At 35.3% G+C, this 23,654-nt stretch overlaps 2 protein-coding genes across 2 annotated transcripts in view; one reads left to right on the forward strand and one right to left on the reverse strand.

The window, feature by feature from the left end:
* The window catches only part of LOC129741892 (uncharacterized), a 382,622-nt gene that overhangs the window by 34,543 nt on the left and 324,425 nt on the right, over nucleotides 1–23,654 (forward strand). Inside the window, exons 3-5 of the mRNA XM_055733708.1 lie at nucleotides 9,909–10,169; nucleotides 20,188–20,307; nucleotides 20,446–20,572. Of these exons, the coding sequence (XP_055589683.1) occupies nucleotides 9,927–10,169; nucleotides 20,188–20,307; nucleotides 20,446–20,572 (490 nt within the window). The 5' untranslated portion in view covers nucleotides 9,909–9,926. The remainder of the gene's footprint in view (nucleotides 1–9,908; nucleotides 10,170–20,187; nucleotides 20,308–20,445; nucleotides 20,573–23,654) is intronic.
* The window catches only part of LOC129741893 (uncharacterized), a 114,245-nt gene continuing 111,196 nt past the window's right edge, over nucleotides 20,606–23,654 (reverse strand). Inside the window, exon 5 of the mRNA XM_055733709.1 lies at nucleotides 20,606–21,278. Within this exon, the coding sequence (XP_055589684.1) occupies nucleotides 20,672–21,278 (607 nt within the window). The 3' untranslated portion in view covers nucleotides 20,606–20,671. The remainder of the gene's footprint in view (nucleotides 21,279–23,654) is intronic.

Genomic DNA, 23,654 nt, shown 5'->3' on the forward strand with positions numbered 1-23,654 from the left:
CTCCACGGGCAGCACGAGAAAGACTCATCTGCATGCCACACGTCGCCATTGTGGGTTGGGCTGCGGTTTTGCAAAGTTCCAATGAAAAGTGCACTTTCGCCAGCACGGTTCCCCGAATCGCACGCGTTAGCAAAACGTAATTATTAAACTTGGGGTGGGAAGCGAAGAACTTTATCCACTATATATGCGATGCCATGCCAGTGTGCTAAATAGTCCTTGCCAGCAGATTTTAAAGTCGTACAAAAAGTTCAAGAACATGCATATATTGCTCGGATTAGATGTTCCACTGTGTGTCGTTGCCAGCGGAAATGAACGCTATTTGCACTGCGGGAGATGTAATGCTGTACAGGGTAACTTCTTTGGTTGGGATTTTAATATTGTTACATGTAGGTATCCTGTGATAACTTCACAAAGTATTCTAAATAGTAACTTTGTAATTTTGGCTGGCTTAAATTTACATTTATGTTTTTATGGAAAGCCAATCTCGTCACGAAATAATGATTCCATCCAAAAACAAATGTTGATTGAGTTAAGCAAACACTATTTCTCTAGTTTTAAGTCATAGATGGCAGCACTATCTTGCCACTGAATCAAATTCATGCCCATTTCCGAATAGACGGGATTAATAAGGGAGTGCTGGATGATTTTGGTCAACAAATAAATACATGTACCGTGTGAACGCTTTGGAAATTCTAAGATCACTAAATCTAAAAAAAAAAAATAGAATTGCATCAAGGTCACTAAAAGTGAATTTGTTGGACCGATAATCAGAATAAAGTTAAATTTTGCGATGGAGCATGATGAACCAGACGTCTAGCAGTATTATTAGAGAATTTCCAATTTAATCGGAAGTTGAGATGAGCAGGAATTTTGGGCGGTTGTACATTTTTGTGCTGGTGATTCTTTTGCAAATCCGAAAAAGCTTTCTGCAGCGTGAACTTCCACAAAACTGTGACGGGAAAATACCTCAAGATGATAAATATGGGCCTAAATAAACCTGGAATATCAATATTGAGACTAAAATTGGTTCTAACTATAAGATAGTGCTGCCATCTACGACTTGAAACTGGAAAAAGTGTGGTTTACTGAACAAAATCAAAGTTTTTGATTTGCAACCTATTTTTTCTGATTCAAAATTAATCCCGAATGTTTGTTTCATCCTTTCACTTCATTTTAATGAAGAAAATAAGTAGTTTGGTAAAGAATTATACAGCTCAAATATCAAATTCCTTATCGCTAGAGGAGCATCTCTTAAAATCCTCTTTTGAAACCTTTGTAAACCTTTGGAATTCTGGAAAACTCCTTAATATGCAGTTATCCATTCAAATAATTCGTAGAAGCATTATTATTCACTTTTACACAGTAAAATTTTTAAAATAATCTTGTTTTTGATGAAAAACTCAAGTGGTGCTATTCTTATTTCGCACCCCTTTTTTACATTTTTGGTCCTCAACGCCAATTGCTACGTCCAAAAAAAAGTAAACTTATGCTTGATTTATCCGTTAAGCAATTCAGAACAAACTGTGGAAGAAAATTTTCGTAATTTTTATTCATTCATATTTTAACAAGCAAAACACATAGTGGTACTTTTCTTATTTCACTCACTGTAGAACTATAGGGGAGAATGAGGATACTTGATCCCTGGGGATACTTGATTCCGTAGCTATATCTCGAATCTGGATGTCTTACAAAGATCAAATGTTCTAGAAAAATGTGCAAAAATGAGCAAAATAACAATGCTTGTAGTTTAAAACATTTTAACAAAATAATTGTTTGAGTAATTGAACTTTGTTTGAAAAATTTCACAAAATGTAACTTGAAGATCTTTTTTCATCACTTTAAAATGTTCATTACATGGGAAAATTATGAAAAAATATTTGTTCCAATGTATCAATCGTTCGAGCGTAAAATGAACTTCATAATGCCATATTTCCAAAGCAATAGAAAACTCTCAACTTTTTCCAGAAAAAGTTTTCTAAAATGTTGATTATGGGTACAATTGATCCCCTAGAGTTGGGTACAATTGATCCCCCTTCCAAACGGCATATTCTTCTTCTGAATTGATCGTTATGATTGCTCATTACGAAATTACTAATATTTATCCAAAAACTAATATTTAACAAACAATTGTCTGAAGAAAAGAGCAAAAATAATTAATTTTCTCTTAATTATAAAAAATAGCGCCTTTAAGTATGCAATGTTATTAGCGTTGAGATAAAGTTATATAATTATCTTCCTATGTCTGCTATAAATTGTGAAATGAGAACAAACATGACCAAAATAGTCAATTAATATTCTATCTGAGGGTTTTGTTTGATTTTTATACAATGATTAGGACTTCCTGAATAAAAGATCAAGTCTCCTTCAATAGGGGATCAAGTCTCCCCTAAGGTCAGAAAAATCGCAATTTTTTTACTCCCACGAAAATGCTTCTAGTTCATCAACGGGTTCAAGTATCGTTCTAATTTTTGGAGTATAGAAACTTGAAGTTACAAGCTGTCAGAAAATGTCAAAGACGGCGAGTTGCTAAATTTTTCGAAAAAGATATGATGAAAATAAGAAAAGGGGATCAAGCATCCCCACTCTCCCCTACAGCAACCGGAAGGAGAAAGATGGCAGACATTTTCAAGCATACTGAACTTTAAAAGTTTGCCAAGAAATATTTCGTTTGGCAAGCTATCTGTACATGGGGCTCGAAATGCGGAAATTTAAGTGAAAGAGTGTCTTCAAAAGTTTTTGCTGCCTTTCCCGAAGAAACATGACTTGTTTGTGCTGTTTTGGACGGATTTGGCATCCTGCTATTATGAAAAAAGGCCATGGAGTGGTATACCGCTAGCAATATTCAGGGTGTTCTCAAGGGTAACCCTCCCAACACACCAGAACTGGCGTTCTGCGGCGAAGGGAGTGGATAAGGTACTTTACAAAATCTGATGGCAAGCGTCCACCAAAAGGGTTGCTAATTTCGACTAGGTCGACCGGCATCTGAACTAAGTTTTTTTTCGTCTTTAATATATATTGAACTTCGAAAAGAAAGATACCGTAAACTGGGGAAACTTAAATCAACATAAATTTTTGCAGATAATCATCATTAATTCAGTCTGAAGTCAAAATATCGGAAAACTGTTTTTTTTTTACAAAATGGAAATTTGACGTGTGCGGGTTAGGTAACGCTTTCATAGTAACTCGCGCCCGTTACAACATCCATTCTTGCAGGATTTCTAACCACCAAGCCATGGCCGATTGAGAAACTACCAAGCTAGAATTTTGTCACGACCACCCCGAATGGTATCTTCGCTTCCTGAAAGATCGTAGCTAAGTACGTGAGACCTTTTAAGTCTCACCACACAAATGAGTCCAGATTAGGATTATACAGTGCCCTAAGATCGCGTTGCTTTTGAATTGTAGTGTCATACGAGGCCCAAGACCTTCCATTAGCTAGTCAAATTTGGTTGACTATCCCGTTCTCCGTTCTTCATCTCTCCTGATTCTTATAAGATCGCGCATGATTTGCGAGATTTCGTCGACTATAGCACGCCACGACTGTTCGTCACGACACATTTCACTTACAATATTTTCAGAGTTCAAATTTTGAAGTTGTTGACGCCTTGAAATGAACCTGGGACAGACAAAGATATCACGTTCTGCCGATTCCACCGTACCTACGCATTCCGGGCAATGAGGCGAGGTGATAAGCTTAAACCGATGAAGGTATTGTTTAAAGCACCCATGACTGCATTTGCTGATATGGTCCTGTATGCACAGGAAACTCGCATGGTTATCAGCCGATGTGTGCTACGTAATTTGGATCTGTTGCGCTCTACCTCTATCGTGGAGTTCGAGGCCGCTCGTCCGTATCGTTGTTTCGACAGTGCTACGCTCGCAAGGAGACGTTTCTTGCTATTCTTTGGACCATGGCAGATGGCAGTTCGGCATAATCCAGGCCAAAGAATTTATGACTTTCGATGCACTTTCACAACAGTATTTGACATGCGCACCAAAACTTAAGCGATTGTCGACCATTGCTCCAAGGTATTTCAGCTGCTCTTTCGAAGATGTCGTGTGCCCTCTACATAACAGTAATCTCCATGTGCGGCACATCACTTTTATTGGTCACGAGCAGAACTTCGGTTTTATGGTGAGCTATCTGAAGCTTAACTCCCTCCATCCAGATGCCAACCCTTTCTACGGACACCGTTGCAAGGTCTTTTACCTCCCCGATTGTTTCGCCGGTGATCATGAGTACGATATCGTCAGCAAATCCGACTATCTGCACGCCTGCATGGCATTCCAAGGCACAGGTCCGAATATGGAACCCTGTTGAACACGCATCCTGTGAAGCGCTTTGGCAATCGCTTCCCAGCTGGCATTGTTGAAGGTATTCTTAACAATGGCGCAGTGACGAACCCCTGTCCGCTTCTTTTTAAATGCGCGCTTCGCGTACTCTGTCACCATTCGGATGGCGTCCACTGTAGATCCCTTTCCGAAAGCCGAACTGTCTGTCCGACAGTCCACTTTCGCCTTCTGTGTAGATAATAAGTCTGTTAAATATTATCCTCTCCAGTAGCTTACCAAGGGTGTCCAGCAGACAAATGGGTCTGTATGATGATGGATGCCCTGGAGGTTTTCCAAGTTTCGGTAGTAGCATCAACTTCGCCGTTTTCCACGAATTTGGAAACGAACCCTCGTCGAGACACTTCTGTAGCACCACTCTGAAAGTATCCGGAATGGTCTGTACCGCCACCTTCAGCACTGCATTTAGGATTCCGTCCGGGCCAGGGCCTTACCCAGCAAACATTTATGAAGGTATAACACAGGAACAACAGAATTATTCAAACAAATATACTAGATGAAAAGATTGTATTAAACTCACCAAAATAGCATATACCTACAAAATTGGAGGCGATATATCTACAATGACAAGATTCCAACGATTCGATTTTCCCACAAAAAGCAAAATAAACGAAAAAAAATTTCCTCGGCCGAGATTTGAGCTCCAGTCCGCCGAGTTGGCTGTCCGATATCTTACCACGATGCCAACTCATCAACTGATATGATCCACACTATAGCTCTATGGGTGAGATTCTATTTATATGAGAGGAAACCGGAAAGAGTGTTAATTGAAGGACCGCCCAATTATCGTAAACCAGTTCACTCAAATCGTAAATGTTGAATTAGCATATTTTCAATGTTTTGGAGGCATATTTACGAATTGACTAAACTGCTATCCGATTTAACTTTTTTCAGGCAAAGCTTGTCGTAAATGAATGATGGAAAATCACTTAATACCAACGTGTTTACGATGGTTATTGAAAATGTCTTTATATTCGATTTGGATCATCATTCCTATTACGATTTCATGTTAGCTGGGTATTCACCGCAAGCAATAGCTACAAGTTCCTCACTCGTAACTGGCTCGATGTCGTGGGCACCCGCGTCGTACGGAGTAAGTGGCCACTGCGTCGGGCCATGCTACGGGAAAAGATGTGCAACGATCTCTCTCAGTTTTTTCGGACACTCTCCAGTGCCACTTTATAGGCTTGGCCCCATGGGTTATCATCTACGCTCTGGCATAACGCTCTGTAGCAGTTCTCTTTGCTTGCTTTAATAGCTCGCTTAAGTGCCACCCTGGCTGCTCGGTAAACGGCACCTCTCGTTTCTTTATCGGCTTCGTTTCTCGCCCGTTGAGCTCGTCGTCTGACTTTTAGACAGCTAGTACGAAGCTCAGCTATTTCTTAGGTCCACCAGTAAGCTGGTCGTAGCCACCACTTCGGTGTATTCTTTCTGGCCATGGTCATGTCGCACACCGCTTCCATCATTTTCGTCAGCTGCTCAGCATTACGGACCTGCGATGCTTCCTGCATGTTAATAGTTTCGGTGCACACTTCCTTATCAAAAACTTTGGTCTTCCATCTCCGCTCATGGGCTGGCAGTTGCCTTACTGCCACCGGATTTCGGTCTCCTACGCTGTAACATATCGCCTGGTGATCGCTGTGTGTATAATCGTCACACATACTCCAATTCATGTCAGTTTTTCATGATGGGCTCGCAAAGGTGATATCTATCACTGACGTTCTGTCTGGTATTCCATGCTTGCGATAGGTGCTGATCGATCCAGTGTTGCACAGCTCACCTTCCAGTCTCGCGAAGGACTCTACCAAACTGTGGCCCCTAGGGTTGTTGCACCTACTACCCCAGATAGCCGCCTAAGCGTTGAAGTCTCCCTCTATCACTACAGGGTTCCTTCCTGTCAGTTCATGATTGAGTTCATCCAACATCGTGTTGAACTCCCCGATCGTCCAACTTGGTGGAGCGTAGCAGCTACAGAAAAAGATGCCGTTAATTTTAGCAATCACAAATCCGTCTCGAGAATCTACCACTAGGGTAAGAACGCTATATATTGAACACCATCTTTGGGATTCAGTGAATTTGTGGCTCACAAAAAATAACGAAATGTTTCTAAGATAAAATTTTGATAGCGTAGCTTAAGCTTGCTCCATAGCTTTGAATCGATATGATTTTTAAGCGGAAATATGTTTTAAAACCATAATTTAAGCCTTTTTACTAAAAATTGTTTTGGTTCCAGTCATTAAACACGATGATTCAAATGTTGAACAGCCAGTGTTTCAATTATTGAACACGTAAACATTGGAAATCATTGTATACATTTAGGGGTATTTCATTCGATAGAATACCTTGCAGGGGCAATTTGACTTGAGCTAGCAACCAAGAAACAGTTTGTTTACATTTCCAAGCACCTCACGGATATTTGTTCAATAATTGGTACATGTATTTCTTTTCGAAATATGTATGGCAAGATTGAACGTTCAATAACTGAAACATTAGCGTTTTCGGTGCTCCAATGATTGAACACTTTTATTTGTAAAATTTTAAGAAAATCAATATAGTAAAGGCTGCCACTCTTCCAGAAATCATTAAAGAAGACTTGTTGGAAAAATGTCAGGATATTACTACCGAGTTTTATTTGATTTTTATCCAAATTTTCACCCAACCAAAAAAGGACTGTTTTCTTCATCCAGTCAAAAAATTATGTCGAAATTTTAACAAATATTGAAGTTTCGCAGATTGTGGCTTTTAGAATCCAAACTTCTTGCTAAAAATTCGAACCGAGGTAGAAAATGCTTCAACAGTGACACTACGATTTTTGTTTGATTTTTCTACCGTATATAATTGTTTTAATTGGTTTATGTTTGACTAGTGTTCAATATCTGGTACCTGTTCAATAACTAGTGCTTCTACCCTATCTCCTGAATAGGAAAACGTTCCGTGGCGTGTAGATAGCAGCTAAGCCAGACCTGTCCGCTGACCAATTACCTTTTCCAGACGGAATTCTGTATGGTTCTGATAAAAGCGCCACATCACACTTCCTTTCGCCTACCGATTGCTTCAACAGAAACTGTGCGACCTCGCTATGGTTGAGGTTAGCTGGATTACATCCAATTTTACTGGCTTGCCTTTGCTTTTTGTATGCCTGTACATCTGAAAACTGTTATCTTCGTTTGAAAGCCTATTAATTGAGTTTCAAATAGGCTAAATTTAATTTGTAGTTGAAGATTTTTTTTATTTTACTCAAAATGTAGTTTTTGAGTTTTAAAATATCTGTTTGTTCGAACACTCACTAACAAACACCTCTCCTGATAAAATAATAGTATTTAGAAGCAAATAAGTTATTTTATATGAAAGTTTAACTTTTTCCTTTGCAAATGTATAGTTTTAGAGTTATTTTGTAGTTCTATGATAATTTTTATATATTAAAACAAACGGACATTTTCTATGAGAAAGCCTGTATGGAAAAATTGGCTAAAAACCCTATCAAATGATTAAGTTTGAATAAAAAAAAGTTTTAAGTGTCACAAAAAAGCTACCACTTCCAAAATATTCGAAAATGAGTTAAAAAAGTGATCAATGTTCCCACAGTTTACGGTACTTACTTCTCAATGAGTGAACTCAAAATTGTTTCACAGAATTTTTGACGAATTTTCAAAGGTAGCTGTTTCCACAACTTTTATCAATTTGCAATTTCTCAGATTTTCTTACACTTGAACTAACTTTGCTCTGGATTATGAGTACAGAAAGACAATGTCATACCGGTTCTAGTGGTGTTTATTTGTTTATTGTTTATTTCTCTAAGTTTCGAACTCAAGGACCCCTACTCAGGAAGCAACTACTTAGCCAACTGATCTATATCATAAGCCCATTTCTATCAATATGATAATAGCAGGAGTATTGTGGTGGACATGCGCGAGTGAAAACTTTATCTGAAACGAACCATCTTCCAAACTCTTTTATTTATAGCTTTGATGTGGAGCTTTAAACTGACAATTTTGGAACTAAAATATACATTTGAAAATTTGAAATTGATTGGATGGAAATGAGTTTGGGTCCTGAATTAGGAATAAATTTTTATGGGAATTTATAAGTTTTTACATAACCTGAAATTGAGTATTTCAAACACAATTATTTTTCTCGTCATCACTATTTCAGATTCAAAGTTTAAATTCATAAAAGTATTAAAAAATCAAATACAAAATTGCAGATGAAGAAACAAGAATCAGAATAAATTTAAAAAATTCTTATATTCTTATCATATTTGGTTTTCAATTTTGAATTTTTTATTAAGAGTCTATTGCAAAGTACAGATATTATAAGAAAATATTTTTATTTAGATTTTACATCTTTCTTCATCATTCACCCTTATATTCGAAGTTATTATATTGGTAATGCATACATTCAGGGGTTAATCTGTTTGCACTTTACAAATACTTTCTACTTGAATACCGGCGGAAGTACGGAGTCATTTTCTCCAGAGGCAAAATCAGGAACAATTTCTTTTATTTATTTACTATGATTTTTAGAACTGTTAAACACTGTTCAGAAAAAATTTCAACCTAACGTTCATTATGTCAGCAGGTTTATTATAATTTACTCTATAACAGAGTACGTTTAATCAAGCGAAACCCACCTTCCTCGCCATATAGATACTAATTTGATTTTATTTTAAAAATTGTGTCAGTGTTAAATGTGCTCATACCTATCTCGAATCCTCGTCATTCCTGTTAATGGATCTAGCCTGTAGCAAAAGTAAATGAGATGTTACCTTTATCATACGGGTCGTGTATGAAGTCTCAACACTCGAGCATGAGCACACCTGGGACCAAATCCGGGCAAAACCTTTCTACAACATTGATATTCGTAGGTTTCTATAAGCTCTCCTCAACCGCAGATTTACTTTCGATGAGTCTCATAACCTTTCGCCATGCGTGTTTCGGGAGATGACATTTTTGTCACCTAACCGAGATTCAATTAATTATCCTGGGCCTGTTAGAGGCGACACTTGTGCCGTACTTGCTAATTGACAATTTCGGATTAGGCAGGTGGAAGGTGCCATTTGATAACGGGCAAATACCACAGTCAAGCGGCAGAAAAAAAACTCAAGTCGTGAAAAGAGCTTACCTATTCATTTGAAAATTTCGATGGGCACGATTTGTCACTTAACGTGTTTTGTGTGAGTGAAATGGGTTAATTGAAATCACACTTGTAGCATTAGCAATTTAGCGGAGAGCTCTTGAAGCTAATGATTCTATGTCATTCATGAGTTAGGGGAACGCCGGATAGGTTTATGAAGCAAATTTCATCGTTTTCAAACATAATCATTGTGAATATTAGTTATTGAAATGGTGTTCTGAAGAACTCATCTATATTATGAAAATAGCGCAATTTTGTCATGCAAATAATACTCTTGAAATTAAGTACAATCTAGTTTTAACATTTGAAAGCGACATTAATCAATGTGATGAGTATGCATTTTAAATTTGAATAAGGATGTAAGAATGATTTATTTTTAAACATTTTGGATATTGTTTGATATGATTGTTTTCTCTTGTCCACAGATCATCATCGGCTAAAGGATGTCGACTCGACGAGCCGGCCCACCACAGGGGCCACCGATGGTTGGACCGCCTCTTCCTCTCCAATACGATCAAGGCGGAAGTGAGAAAAAACAGCGAAGCAAATGTATGTCCTTTGTGTGCTTCATGTGGAAATTGTTCACGTGCATTTTCTCCCACGTGACGCTGGTGGCGATGGTTGTTGCTTACTGTTTCCTCGGTGCGTTCACTTTCGAACACTTGGAGGCGGAAAATGAACGAAACGTGAGTACAACTTTTTTTTTTATTTACCTGATACTTACCATGAGTTGTGAAAAACAATTTGAATTCAAGGTGCATCTATTGAAAATTTTCTTAATGTTAAGGAACTTTATATTATAGACATTTAATATGTAGCACCTCATAGAAAATATTTGACAAAATTTAGATAGTACAAGTTCAGGCGTTTTCTTGAGGCTCTGAAATTTTAATATCTTAAAACTTATACCGGGAACGAATTCTGAAACAGAAAACAATGTTTTTGATTTCTCATTAGCAATGGAAACAAAGTGAAAAATAGCAGTTAAAGACAAAATAAATTAACTCGCTAGTATCCAATCCCACCTTTAGTCGGGGTATATTAAAAAAGTCATAAAACCACATCTAATAGTTTTATAAAAATTTATTTTCGCTAAATGATTAAAAATATGTTTACCGATCCTTGTTACTGAAAACTGTGTGACTATCAGTTGTCAAAAGCAACAGTTTAGAGAAGTTTAAATACATGAAACTAAAACTGTAAATGGACCAATTTTCTAAAAATTGATAAATTCAGAAGCCACCGAAATTCTTGGTCAATGTTTTTTTTCGATCTAAAATAAATGATTTGCAGTTAAGTGATGTCGTAGAGTTACCATCATTCTGGATTGATTTTTGAGAAAAAAAACCTGAGTTAGAAAGGAGAGACTCAACATAAAAACCCATCTAAAGACGGAGTTGAGAAATAACGACAATAATTCAAATAATAATTTTAAGGGTTACGTTTCATATGCCTTATTGAAATAACTCAATTATTTGTGGGTCAATTTTAACAAAAAACTACATAAAAATATAGCTACGGGTCAGTGTTGATATGTTTCAAAGCTTAGGAAAAAAAATGATTGAAGTGTTTAAAAACTACAACCGAAAATGTACTGAAAGTCAAGTTCCTTAGCCCATGTGTTTATGAAATTTTCGAAAAATTTGTCAAAAAAATTTCTCTTCTATGAAGTTTTGCTCATAACAACAGTTGTTTGTAATCGTGAAACTAAACTTTTGTGGATTTTTCAGCTGAAACATAGCGGAAATTTTTACGAGAAAAATCATTTTTTAGTAAATCACTGTCTTTTCAGCGTACGACGTTGAATCGTTTATGAATTTGTATACTTAAAATTCTTCTTCTGTGCCCATTGTCGAAAAGTTTTTTCACACTTTTCATTCAATTTTTTCCTCGATGACCAGATTTTTCTCTACAAACGATGAAATAACTGTTCCGTATAAGGTCATTACATTGCTGAATTTCGAGCGATGTTATTAAAATCACAGAAATATCATAATTTCTCAGATTATTATCAAACTTTGTCAAAATTACAGTTTACATTCTTGATTCTAGATTTTTTTTCTACAGATTTTATTGATTTGCATGAATTTAATTTAGATGCCACTGGGATAGGCTTTTTATAGCTGATTCATAAAAATCTTATGACTATCTATAGCAATGTCGATTGCCTATTTTCAAGAAAAAAAACTCAATTTATCGATGTTCGGCGTTAATTTTCTATGAATTTTCTGAAAACAGCATAACAGATAATCGTCAAAAATTTCTTGGGTCGATTCACAGGATTACAAATATCGTTTTTGTCCAGAATTCAGAATTTTTGTAGGAGTATTTGATTCTTAGTCAGTTTGATGTGAAATCTGATATCGTTCTCCCAGTCTTTATTATTCAAAAATAAAAAAAACTACTTGGAGTTACATGGTTTTATTTTTATTTTTACGGTATTTGGGTGCTAACAGAATAAGCTATTTTTCCAAATTAAATGAAATAAATCAATATAAAAAAACTGCTGAGCATAATCATCCAAAAACTGTATCTTTGCTTGAAACGAAAAAAATATGATTTCACTTACGGACTTAGAAATGACTGTGATCATCTGTATAGTCTAGCAATTTTTTGATAACGCCCCTTTTTCGCTTTCATGGTTTTGAATTTGAAAGTGATACCTGGTTAATAATTAGAAAAAATGTAATCTGAACAAAAAAAAACTCCAATATTACGTTTTGTCAATAAAAAAGATTGCATCTTCGCCTTTACTAGAACACAATAAAGGCCGCCGCCTCTTGAAGTCTTTATTCAGTGTTGATAAAATTGTGTTCAAAATATTTTTTCTAAGACTGAAAAGAAGTGGCATAGCTTTTTTTTCTAAATCCGAATCTCATTTTTAGAAAAAAAAAAATCTCAAAAATTCAAAACTTAACACTTAACACATTGCGGACCTTATTTAAATATGATTTTTTTTTTAATTTAGTCCAATGAATTCTGTGATATAGAATGCCGGGTGTTTGATGTTTCCCGGCTTCACGGTCGTTAATGTGTTCAGATCTTACAGAAAGGGGGGGGGGGGGGGGGGGGTTGGTTTTGTAAGAAATTTCTTACGAGGGGAGGAGGGGAAAGGGGTCTGGAAACGCTTGAGTAATTAGTAAATGCCCCCCTAAGTTGATGAATAAAACATTTGACCATAAAAAGGCCAAAGAAATGTCAGGAAATAAACAAGAACATGTGTTCATAATGGGTAATGGGTTTTTCAAACATCTGAAATGATATCATTAGGATTTCAAAACAAATCGGAAACAGCTTATAGCTATCAATAAGATGTTAAAATACCACTTTTGGAACTTTTTGTGTTCATTCATCCCCCACAGCAGCGCGTATGGCACTTGTTCATAATTACCCCACTTGACCCTACACTACATCACGCAAGGTGGATGGCTAGAGAGAGCAATTTACGCCCTGAGAATGTATTTGTTTAGAGAACAATTTCAAGTGGATTTCTCTTGCTATTAATGCGCCGATTAACGATTTTATATTTATAAAAAATAAATTATGATGAAGAGTTGCCTGAAAACGTCGAAAAACATTTATGGTTTTTGTCAGAGATCAACATCTGTCTGGCTTTTTTGATGAGCAAGTTGATGCAGTTTTGAAGCAAAAAATGGTCCAGAGTCTACGGAAGAAGAGCAGTGCAGAAATTAAAATGAGACTTAAAAGATTTCCATTCAAAAACTCATTGGAAGATTTCGTTACCCAGAAATCTTTAGCGTTTTTAGAAAATTTGCAACTTGAATACCATTTCCTTTGGGAAAGAGCCCAAATCTTGGGAGTCGAGAAATGATTACAAAGCTGCTGAAATTAAATGTCAGAGTCTATCCGTCATTAATGAGCCAGCAGAACGAGCCCTAGGAATGGCAGGAGAATATTATGGATTTGATCCGAACGCTGACCACGAAAAATAAAATATGTTGATAGTTTTTGCAGAAACTCGAAAAAAATCAGAACAATTCTCTAAAATCATCGGTTGAACTATTTAACAAGTTAGTTTTATTTAAATATTTTCTGACTATCATTGTTCACTTCTTTAATGTAAAAATAATACTAGTTTTTCTAATATTTTTTCTCTTTTTATCAATATTATTCAGTTTGCTTATAATAAAATTATAATTACCTGAAGTTATTAGAAACATGTTTATTAAGGAGCTAAATCAACAATGACTTTTTGAACTTTTGAATAAATTACTTGCAAATTTGATTGACCATTCTGAATTTCCTAAATATATCGGAATGGTCATTCAAGTAATCAAATTGGTTTTTGAAACAAAAACTTGCCCGGCTTAGGGGTCAAACTAGGATTGTTCGATCTTCGGGAAAAGATCGATCTCCAAGATCGATTCAGATGAATGCTTTTGGGATCGATCCACCTAAAAATTCGGAGCTTGAAGATCGATCTCCGATTAATCGATCTTTTCCATTTGTAACAAGGGGGAACTGCTTTTTATTTAAAATATGCAAAAAAGACACAAAAATTTGTATAACCCTTCTACACATGGAAAAAAAATCCAAGCGCTTTTATGTAAGGTTGATATATTTAAGTAATGTACTGACAAGAAATATTTTAGAGATTGAACGAAATTATTTCAGGGTATTTTTATTAAGATTTTTTTAATGTTTTTAAGAGATATCGAACAAAATATGCGTAAAAAATAAAAAAATGAATTTTAAAATATCAAAGATATCAAATTTATTTATTTTTTTTGAAAAAGTTATTTTTGGAAAATTGCTGTTATTTGTTAAGATTAACAAATTCTAGCAAATTTTTTAATCTTAATCAATCACAAATACCCAATTCCCAAGGTTTTGGAATAATTTGCAAAATTGTATTGAAAAAAATTAAAAACTGCTAAAATTATTTTTCATTTGATCATGAATGCTAAATAAAAAAAAGTCGGCTCGACAAGGAATCGAACTTGAGTTTTCTGATTTTCTCTCCGACACCTTAGCCGATGTCCGCGAGTTCGAGCCCAAGAGTAAACATCGAACACAGTTGTACCGGATAAGTTTTTCAATAACGATCCGCCAACTGTAACGTTGATAAAGTCGCGAATGCCATGAAGATGGTAAAACGACTATAATCGAAAAAAAAAAAAAAAAAAAAAAAAAAAAAAAGAAAAAAAAAACAAAAAAATCCGACACCTTACCAACAGGTAAATTGTCAGATGTAAACTAGTCAATCTGTAGCTCTATAATTCAGTTGACTACATCAAATTTAGTTCGCTGCTAAATTCTACAGCAGAAAACGCTCATCGTTTCCCGATTAATGGTGCTTAAACTGCCCCTACAGTGACTGATTTTCAAATATCGGCACAAAATTTGAAATGCATTTTTAAACCTTCATATCTGCTTTTTTCAAGTTTCATCCAGTTAGGAAATTGACCTTTTTTTAGTGTCTGAACACGAAACAATGATGTAACTTACATATTATAGCTGTTTTCTATGGTTAAATAAGCGTGGCCATTATACTAGGATTGTTCGATCTTCGGGAAAAGATCGATCTCGAAGATCGATTCAGATGAACAGTTCTGGGATCGATCCATCTAAAAAATCGGAGCTTGAAGATCGATCTCCGATTAATCGATCTTTTTCATTTGTAACAATAGAGAACTGCTTTTTATTAAAAATATGCAAAAAAAAGACGCAAAATTTGTATAATTCTTCTACATATGGAAAGTAAAACATTTCAAGCGCTTTTATGTAAGGTGAACCGGAGTTAATGTTTTAAAACAATACTTATCAAAATCCAAATATTTCGGAAACGCTTTGATATTTTGAAGTATTGTAATGACAATAAATATTTAAGAGTTAAAAAAAAATTTCAAGGTATTTTCATTAAGATTTCCTAATGTTAATGGGAGATATCGAACATAATATGCGGGAAAAAAATTAAAAATCATATTTATTTATATTTTTGAAAAAAAACTATTTTTTTGGAAAACTGCTGTTATTTCTTAAGATTAGCTAATTCTAGCAAATTTTTGAAGTTTTAATCAATCACAATCACAATCAATCCTGCACCCAATTCACAAGGTTTGGAAATAATGTTCTTTTTAGATTGTATTGAAATGAATTGAAAATTTCTAATTTTTTTTCAAATGATCATGAATGCTACATGAAAAAAAAACCGGCTCGACCAGGAAACGAAATCGAGTTTTCTGAATACCTCTCCGACACCTTACCAATAGGTATATCCTCAGATGTAAACTAGTCAAACTGTAGCTCTATAATTCAGTTGACTTCATTTAATTAAATTCGCTGCTAGATTCTACGGCAGGAAATGCTCATCGTACACCGATTGATGGTGCTTATACTGCCCCTACACTGACAAATTTTCAGATTTTTATTTTCCCTAAATGAGAAAAAAGATCAAAAGATCGAATCGAAAATAAACCGATTTAATCGATTTTTTCCTGGCCGAAGAATCGATCCAAAAAATCGAAAATCGAAGTTAAAAAGATCGATCTTCCAAGGATCGATCCAAGATCGACCAATCCTACATTATACCCTTATTTTCTCTTAATAAGAAAAAAAGATCGAAAAATCGAATCGAAAACAAACCGATCTAATCGATTTTTTCCTGGTCAAAGAATCGATCCAAAAAATCGAAAATCGGAGTTGAAAAGATCGATTTTCCAAGGATCGATCCAAGATCGACCAATCCTAGGTCAAACCCCAACCTTCGTGGTGACAATCGAACACGCTACACGATGGTTTATTGGTTCCTCCTTGGCTTGCTCCTTTTCCTGTGGTTTTGCATATCTTTCGGGCGCATAGATTGGTGAATACATAGACCTTGTACGAACATAATAGCGCGGCTCACGAGGAAGCTCGGATGACTGAAGCTCGGATATGCAGGATTCTTATGTACATACAAATGAAATTATATGCTCATGGACGTTGAAAAGTTTCCCTTGCACATGTTTTTGTTTTCAAATGTTTTCAACGTTCAGAGTTATTATAGATGCCTGAATACATGCTATTTTAAAATAAAATTACTCGAAAAATAACATCAAACTTTAAAATAAAGATTCATATCTTGAATTAAGTTGTGGAGTTTTACAAATGTCATAAATCTCTCATACAAAATGGATCTCGGAACTCGCATTAAATTTTTTAAATGCATATTTTGAGTTTAATTTGAAAGAAATCCTTTAAAATATTCGTTTCAAAAGATACAGCTTTGATGCCTTTAACGAAGTTTTTACAAATTAAATACAACTTCTAACAAGACGTCGTTGTGATTAGATGATAAATTAAAAATGTAGAGAAAATTATCTCACTTTAGAGTGAATTGATCAGGAAAAAAATAATAGCAGAACATGCACATTTTCAAATAACGAAACATTGTAGAACAAAATATTGAGATATTTTGAAATCTAAGCCTTTAAAAATCCCATGATCACGTGTATCGAGAATAAACCCACTGTGCATTGGGGAGCTTAAAATCCAATGATATAAATCGTTGCTTCAACAAGCGTTTGTTTAAAATAAAAAATTTCATTGTTTCAACAAAAAAACGTTTTATTTAACAAATACAAAAGCCTATAGAAATATGAAGGGATGAATAACGCGAGAGCGTTAAAATTAGAGATGTACCGAATAGTGGTATTCGGCGAACGGCCGAATACCGAATATTGTCCTTTTCAACTATTCGGCCAAACGAATATTCGGCCGAATATTCGGTCGAATATTCTGTCGAGTTTTTAATAAAAATACAAAAGCTACTAGTTAAATTTTCTTCTATTTCTTCCATCTTAATGCCTCTCATGTTTTTGAGTTGATTATGTTCAACCAGATGATATTACCAGATGATTTAATACAAGATCTTTTCAAGTAGGGATCTCTCTGATTTTCAAAATGTCACCAATAACTGAAAGGACATCAGACGACTTTTCGTTCTAAGGCGTTTGTTACCAAAGAGAATAGGTTCCTGTGAAATCTGGGACAAAACTCGTCGAATCAGGTGCAAAGCAATTCGATATTGGTTATTTGAATTAGTTGAAATTCGAATTTGAGCAAGATATCTTTAAAATAGTTTATTAAAAGAACGATGATCTTCAACCTTAAGCATACTTTATTTTCTGCCACACGATCAGGCAATTCAAGTCGATTTTGAGAAAAAATTATAAAAAAGGGCCAAACTGAACAAAATCTTGACCAAAAATATACAAGAAAGAAAAGAAAGTGAAATTTCCAGTTTTCACTGAATCACAGTAGCAGCAATTGTATCTAAGCATTTAACAAAAATAAATGTTCATTTTAAATTTTTTCAAAATCTAAACATTTTCAAAACAAGTTGGTTTTTGAAATCGATTTAGCAAATAATTCGAATTCACTTGGGCAAAGTCCAGGAAGTTTTGAATTATATTTGACAATTCCGGCCACATCTGCTTATCTCGAATTCTTTATTGGATTTATGGACAAGCCTGGATATATCAAGAATATCTGGAATAAACGATATCTAATCAAATATAAAGTCATTTACAGCGAAAGATATATGCCTACACCTAAGATGTTTTACTGAAACCATGAGTTTTTGATGATTGTGTAGCTTTTTCAACATTAATTTTGGATATTTTTTTATAAATTATCCAAAATCATTAGAAAAATTCCACAATTATGTTATTGTATGTATTTGAAAATAAATATTCGGCCTTTTCGGCCTATTCGGCCGAATACTGAGCTCAACTATTCGGCTTAACGGTTTTTTGGCGATATTCGGCGCCGAATATTCGGTATATCTCTAGTTAAAATCCTAGACAAAACAAAAAACGATAGAAATATGTATCTCTATCGAAACTCTATCTCTCTTTAAATTTTCAACTGACGATATTATCAGTTTCTCACAATCTTTTCGAATTTCAACAGATTAGTTTAAAAACTGGAAATTTCGAATTTATTTTTTCACAAAACTTTAATTTTTTAATAATTTTTGTTAAATCAGTCGCCACCAGTTTATGGAATTGCATACTTTTAGAGTACAAACGTTGCAAAATTATCTTCGTATGTATTGCATGTATTTTTTTGAAATTTAGTTACTTAGAGGTTTTTTTTGTTTCGATTATTGTAGTTTTAATATCTTTATGTCATCTAAGACTAATATCAACGATGCAGACATTGAAAAACTTATCTGGTACGAATGTGTTCGATGCTTACTCTTGGAAATCATTTAATTTATCTCAAGTAAAGTAAATTTTGAGCCCAATATGTTGAATGTCGTTTTAAATTTTTAACATAATCTAAGTTCTATAAAAATAGTTCTATAAAAAATAGTAATTTGTCTGAGTTTATAATTGCTTTTCTTACATGCTTTTATAAATAAAAAATACGATTAAATCCTCCAATGCCACTTATTTCATGTTGTTGTAGGCTGATAATCTGTAGAAAACCAAAATCACAATTTCCAATTTCCTACCCATTTCTTAATGCTTGTAAATTAGACTCTGTACAGAGATTTTCGACACCATTCTGCATCCAAATTCGCATTGTTTTGGTGGGTATAAAAACGGCCTAAATGGAGTGCAATAGCAAAAAAAAAGAAACACGAGAGACTCTAGCAAAAAAAAAACCTACGCACTGTTTTAGGACAACAATGCTATTCACCTAAAAGGAGTTTTCTCATTTTCTTTCTTCCATGAAATGCAAACTTCTTAAAGTATCGTTCTTCAAATTATCAAGTTCTCAGGCTTGAAGATTTGAACATTTTTTTCCTATCAGTACTTTTCTCTTTCTTCCTGTTCCTTGATAAAGTCAAACCGAAAACAAGTTAAAGCTTACTGTTTTCATTTTCGAAGCAAAAAATACCAGCATGCCAGCGTCTTCCTTTAGTAATAAGAAAGAAAAATCATTGCCCTACAGGTTTTCCTTACTTTGGCGGAGAAAATCCCCACTGCTCATTAGTGGAGCGAAGCATCTTGAATTCAAATTTTTGCACAAGTAACATTTAAAGTAGCATAAAAATTATTGAAGTCAATTTGTGGTTGCGCACTTTTTTCTCTCTTCCCCTCACTATTCGACGTCTGACGATGGGAAGGAACTGATTGTTGAAGCGATTTAGCGCAAAAGTTTTATTTCCGTTATGGAAAAATCCCCTCGGTTGGCATTTTTCCTTCAAGCCGCGCGGCCGCGCTTGGTGGACGATTTGCCAGCACAAATGAGAGCCCCAGTAATTTGGGCTTTTTAAGTCGGAAAAGTTTAGGCTCCATTTATTGAAAATCCCAAATTGATGCTACATTTTATTGCCTACTTTGGGGCGTTCATTTTGGGCTTGTAAATTAAATTTCTCGAATAGTCTGTTTACAGTGCAGCTGCAAGGGTGGGCGATGATAGTTCGTTGGTTTTTCAAGAGGAATGAAGATTTTACGAAATTTCAGTATTTTTATTAATGACTACCGCAATTGAAAATTCGGTTTTTATTAAATAGAATGACGAATTATTTAGTCATATACTTGATTCAAGAAAAAAAAAAGATTTTAGATGAGTAATAAAATCCATGAAATCACTTCTTGTTTATCCTTATGATGTCAAACTATGAACTGAATGAATTCAACAGCATAAAAAGGCAATGAATGAGTTGGAAAATAAATATTCCTAACGTTTTCTGATTCTGATTTTTTTTGTAATGTATTCTTTTCTTTCTGCTTTGCAACTTTTCAGGTCAAAAAAGGAATCAGCTCGATTCGTGTCAATTTAACGAATGCAATTTGGAAAATGACTAACGACAAACCGGTCCTGCATCAGCACAACTGGACGGAAGCTGCCGTCGTACATCTTCAGGTATTTGCCGGATTTATTCCCTTCGATGTTCCGAGCTGGAAAACGTGAAGTCACGGAGTTGACCACGATGACGCTCAGCTTTTAATGGTAATCCTGTTGGCTTATGGTTGCAATTTCTGTCTTCCCCTTTCGCTGCAGTCATTCGAAAAAGAAATCCTGACCGCGATGAAAAAAGACGGTTGGGATGGAATCGAAGACGAGGACCAGATTCAGTGGACGTTTTTCGGAGCGCTGTTCTATTCTATCATCGTAATCACCACCATCGGTAAGTCGAAGTTAAAACGATTTTTATTGTTCGTTCAATAAATACATCTAGCTCGGATTAACAATGAGTGTCATGGGAAATTAACAACAGAATAACAGATCAAACGGATTTCTTCTCTACTTTTTTGTTGGCTGCTTTGGCTTGATCGAATTGTGGACCGAATGGCCCTCCCCCGAATGGACCACCAGCTGGTCCTCCGAATCCTCCTCCAATAGGACCACCAATTCCACCAGGACCAAATTGTCCATGTCCATGCCCGTAAGGTCCCTGAGCACCTCCATAATATCCACCTGCACCTGGGAAGCCACCAATTCCTCCAGGTGGATAATATCCACCGGGACGTCCTCCATATCCTCCATGTGCACCACCACCACCTCCAAATCCTCCGTATGGTGGATATCCACCGAATCCTCCTGGACCTCCCGGATAATTTCCACCAAATCCCTTGTATGGTCGACCAATTATCCCAGTTGGACCTTCTGGACCCACCAGCACCCCATTAGCCCCTGCTCCTCCGTAACCTCCTACTCCGCCATATCCTCCCTGACCATGACCGAATCCTTGACCCGGGAAAGCACCAGCACCTCCGAATCCTCCACCGTAGGGATTGACTCCACCATACCCGCCACCGAAGGCCGGATTAAAACCGTACGGGTTTCCACCACCTGGCCCGAACTGTCCTGGGCCACCGAAACGCTGATTCAATCTGTGAAATGTAGAAATACGGTTAGTTCCATAAAAAAAATCAAAACCTTTATAGGGTAAGAGTAGTAAGTAATCGAGCACAATCTTTCAGCAATAAACTAATCTGTGTAAAATTTCAGCTCAATCGTACTTGATTTAGAAGTGCTTAAAGGAGCTTAAAGTTACAATTTTTTACCCTGAAATATCACTTAACACGTTCGTCGCCACGCTTATTTTGGTAGTTCTACTAGCCGAGCCCAAAAACAATTTTTGGAGCGAGGAAGAGCTCAAAGATTTGCAACGTGTGGCTAAACTGAGCGGCTAACTTAAGTAAGAGGGCGTCACACGTTTTTGATGTGCCGGGCCTCCCAGGAAATACACCCGTCAACCAAATCCCATGGCGACGAACTTGTTGAGGGGGAACCAAAAGAAAACGGAAAATCTTAATTTTAATTTTGATGCCAAAAGAGCTTAGAATGAAAATAAGAAGTATATTCGAAAAAAAGCAAAACTCTTTTTTTTTGTGAATAACTTTCGAATGCATGGATGTAATTTGATGAAATTTTCAGTGAAGTGATCCGATAATGTAATGTTTACATATACAAATTTTTGTGACGTTCTTTCAAGTTGTTTTTGAGATACCGTCCAATGAAAAAAAATGTCGACCCGAATTTCTGGGCAACACGTGCGCCATGTATAATGCATATTATGAACCACCTTTTTTTTCAAATCAAGGCTATTTTTGATTACGTTTGTTTTTTTAAGCTTGATCTTCAAATTAAATCAAGATTTTGAATTTGATCGAAGTATTAACAAATTTATACGATTGTCATTCTTCGGCACAAAAACGACATATTTGATTTTTTATCACTCCACCACCGTTTTTGCGTAATGGCACGATTCTAGATCCGAGTATGAACTTTGTAGGACCTATTGAAGTGCTTTGCATAGAAAGTGGTCGCGTTTAGAGTCAGAATTCTTTGTATTTTAGCCATTCATAGTGTCAATCGTTATGAAAGATTGAGTAATTTGCAGTTTCCACAGATGGTTAGCCTCCTCAAGGACCAGATATTTAGTTTTTCAATTTTTTCCCTTTGTTTATCTCCGGGAAATTCGTCAACGAAAAGTTTCTGGTTTTTTTTTTTTTTTTTTTTTTTTTTTTTTTTTTTTTTTTTTTTTTTTTTTTTTTTTTTTTTTTTTTGTAATACTATTTATTTAAAACTAAAGTTCGGGTTTACAAAAATACACAATTCCATTCCTACTCTTCATGACCTACTGCTACTTCTTCTGGTTTAGCTCAAACAACATAAATAGATAAGTTAACTAACAAATATTTAATTCGTTTCCGAACTCTCTTAAAAACCATCTTCTTTTGTTCCACCTCGCATCTCTTATTTCTTTTTTAAAAATGTACAAATCGGGTTCTTTTACCCTCAAGTTGTAAGAAATTGCTTTTGCCGCCAACCACAATGAAGCCTTGGATTTTTTGGACTTCCCTGATACCGGATGGCACAATATTTCCTCCAAATCATGACATTTCATTTTGAACTTATTTTTAACAATTGACGAGCACCAGTCCCATATTACTTTTGATTTCGGACAAATTTTAATTTTATGCTCATTTGTGTCCGTTAGATTACATAACTCACAACTAATGTTAGCAAGATTACCAATGTTGTACTGTTTAAGTTTATTTTTGTTCGGGATCAAGTCATTTAGAAAAGTAAAAATTATTGCACGGTCTTTGAATGAGATTGTTTTATAATTTATGTTTTCCCATATAGTGCTCCATGGTGCTTGTATTTTATTCTGTATATCAGGTTTCCAGTTTTGCTCTTTGATAAAATAATCATATAGAGATTTTGTGGTTATTAAATCAAAATTATTATTCAAGTATATTCCGATAGATATCCAATCTTTTGCGTTTCGCGTTAGTTTTTGTGCAGCTTTGTATTCTACTAAATAATTTTCTTTTATATGATTTCCATTTCCATCCGAGTTGTAAAAAATGTTTTTAATAAACAATGCTTTTGCTTTGGACTCTGGATCCATCAATCTTAGTCCCCCTAACTCATAATCTAAATAAAGTTGTCCTCTGTTTAATTTAAACATGTATCCGCTCCATAAAAATTTTCCACAAGCTGATTTAATTTGCGCTAAGTGGTGATTTGTGGGGGGAAATATTTGAGCGGTATACCAAAATTTAGATAAAACATATATATTTAAGACTAAACACCTTTCGTAAATATTAAGTGAACGGATACTGTGCAGTTGTAATGTTCCTTTCATCACATTTATTAATCTTTCAAAGTTTTTCGACACTGTCGAGGACCAATTTTTCTCAAATGTAATTCCTAAAACTTTAAGATTATCTAGTTCTTGTAACTTTTGTGGTCCT

Source organism: Uranotaenia lowii, chromosome 2 (genome assembly GCF_029784155.1).
Source record: "Uranotaenia lowii strain MFRU-FL chromosome 2, ASM2978415v1, whole genome shotgun sequence".
Taxonomy (NCBI): domain Eukaryota; kingdom Metazoa; phylum Arthropoda; class Insecta; order Diptera; family Culicidae; genus Uranotaenia; species Uranotaenia lowii.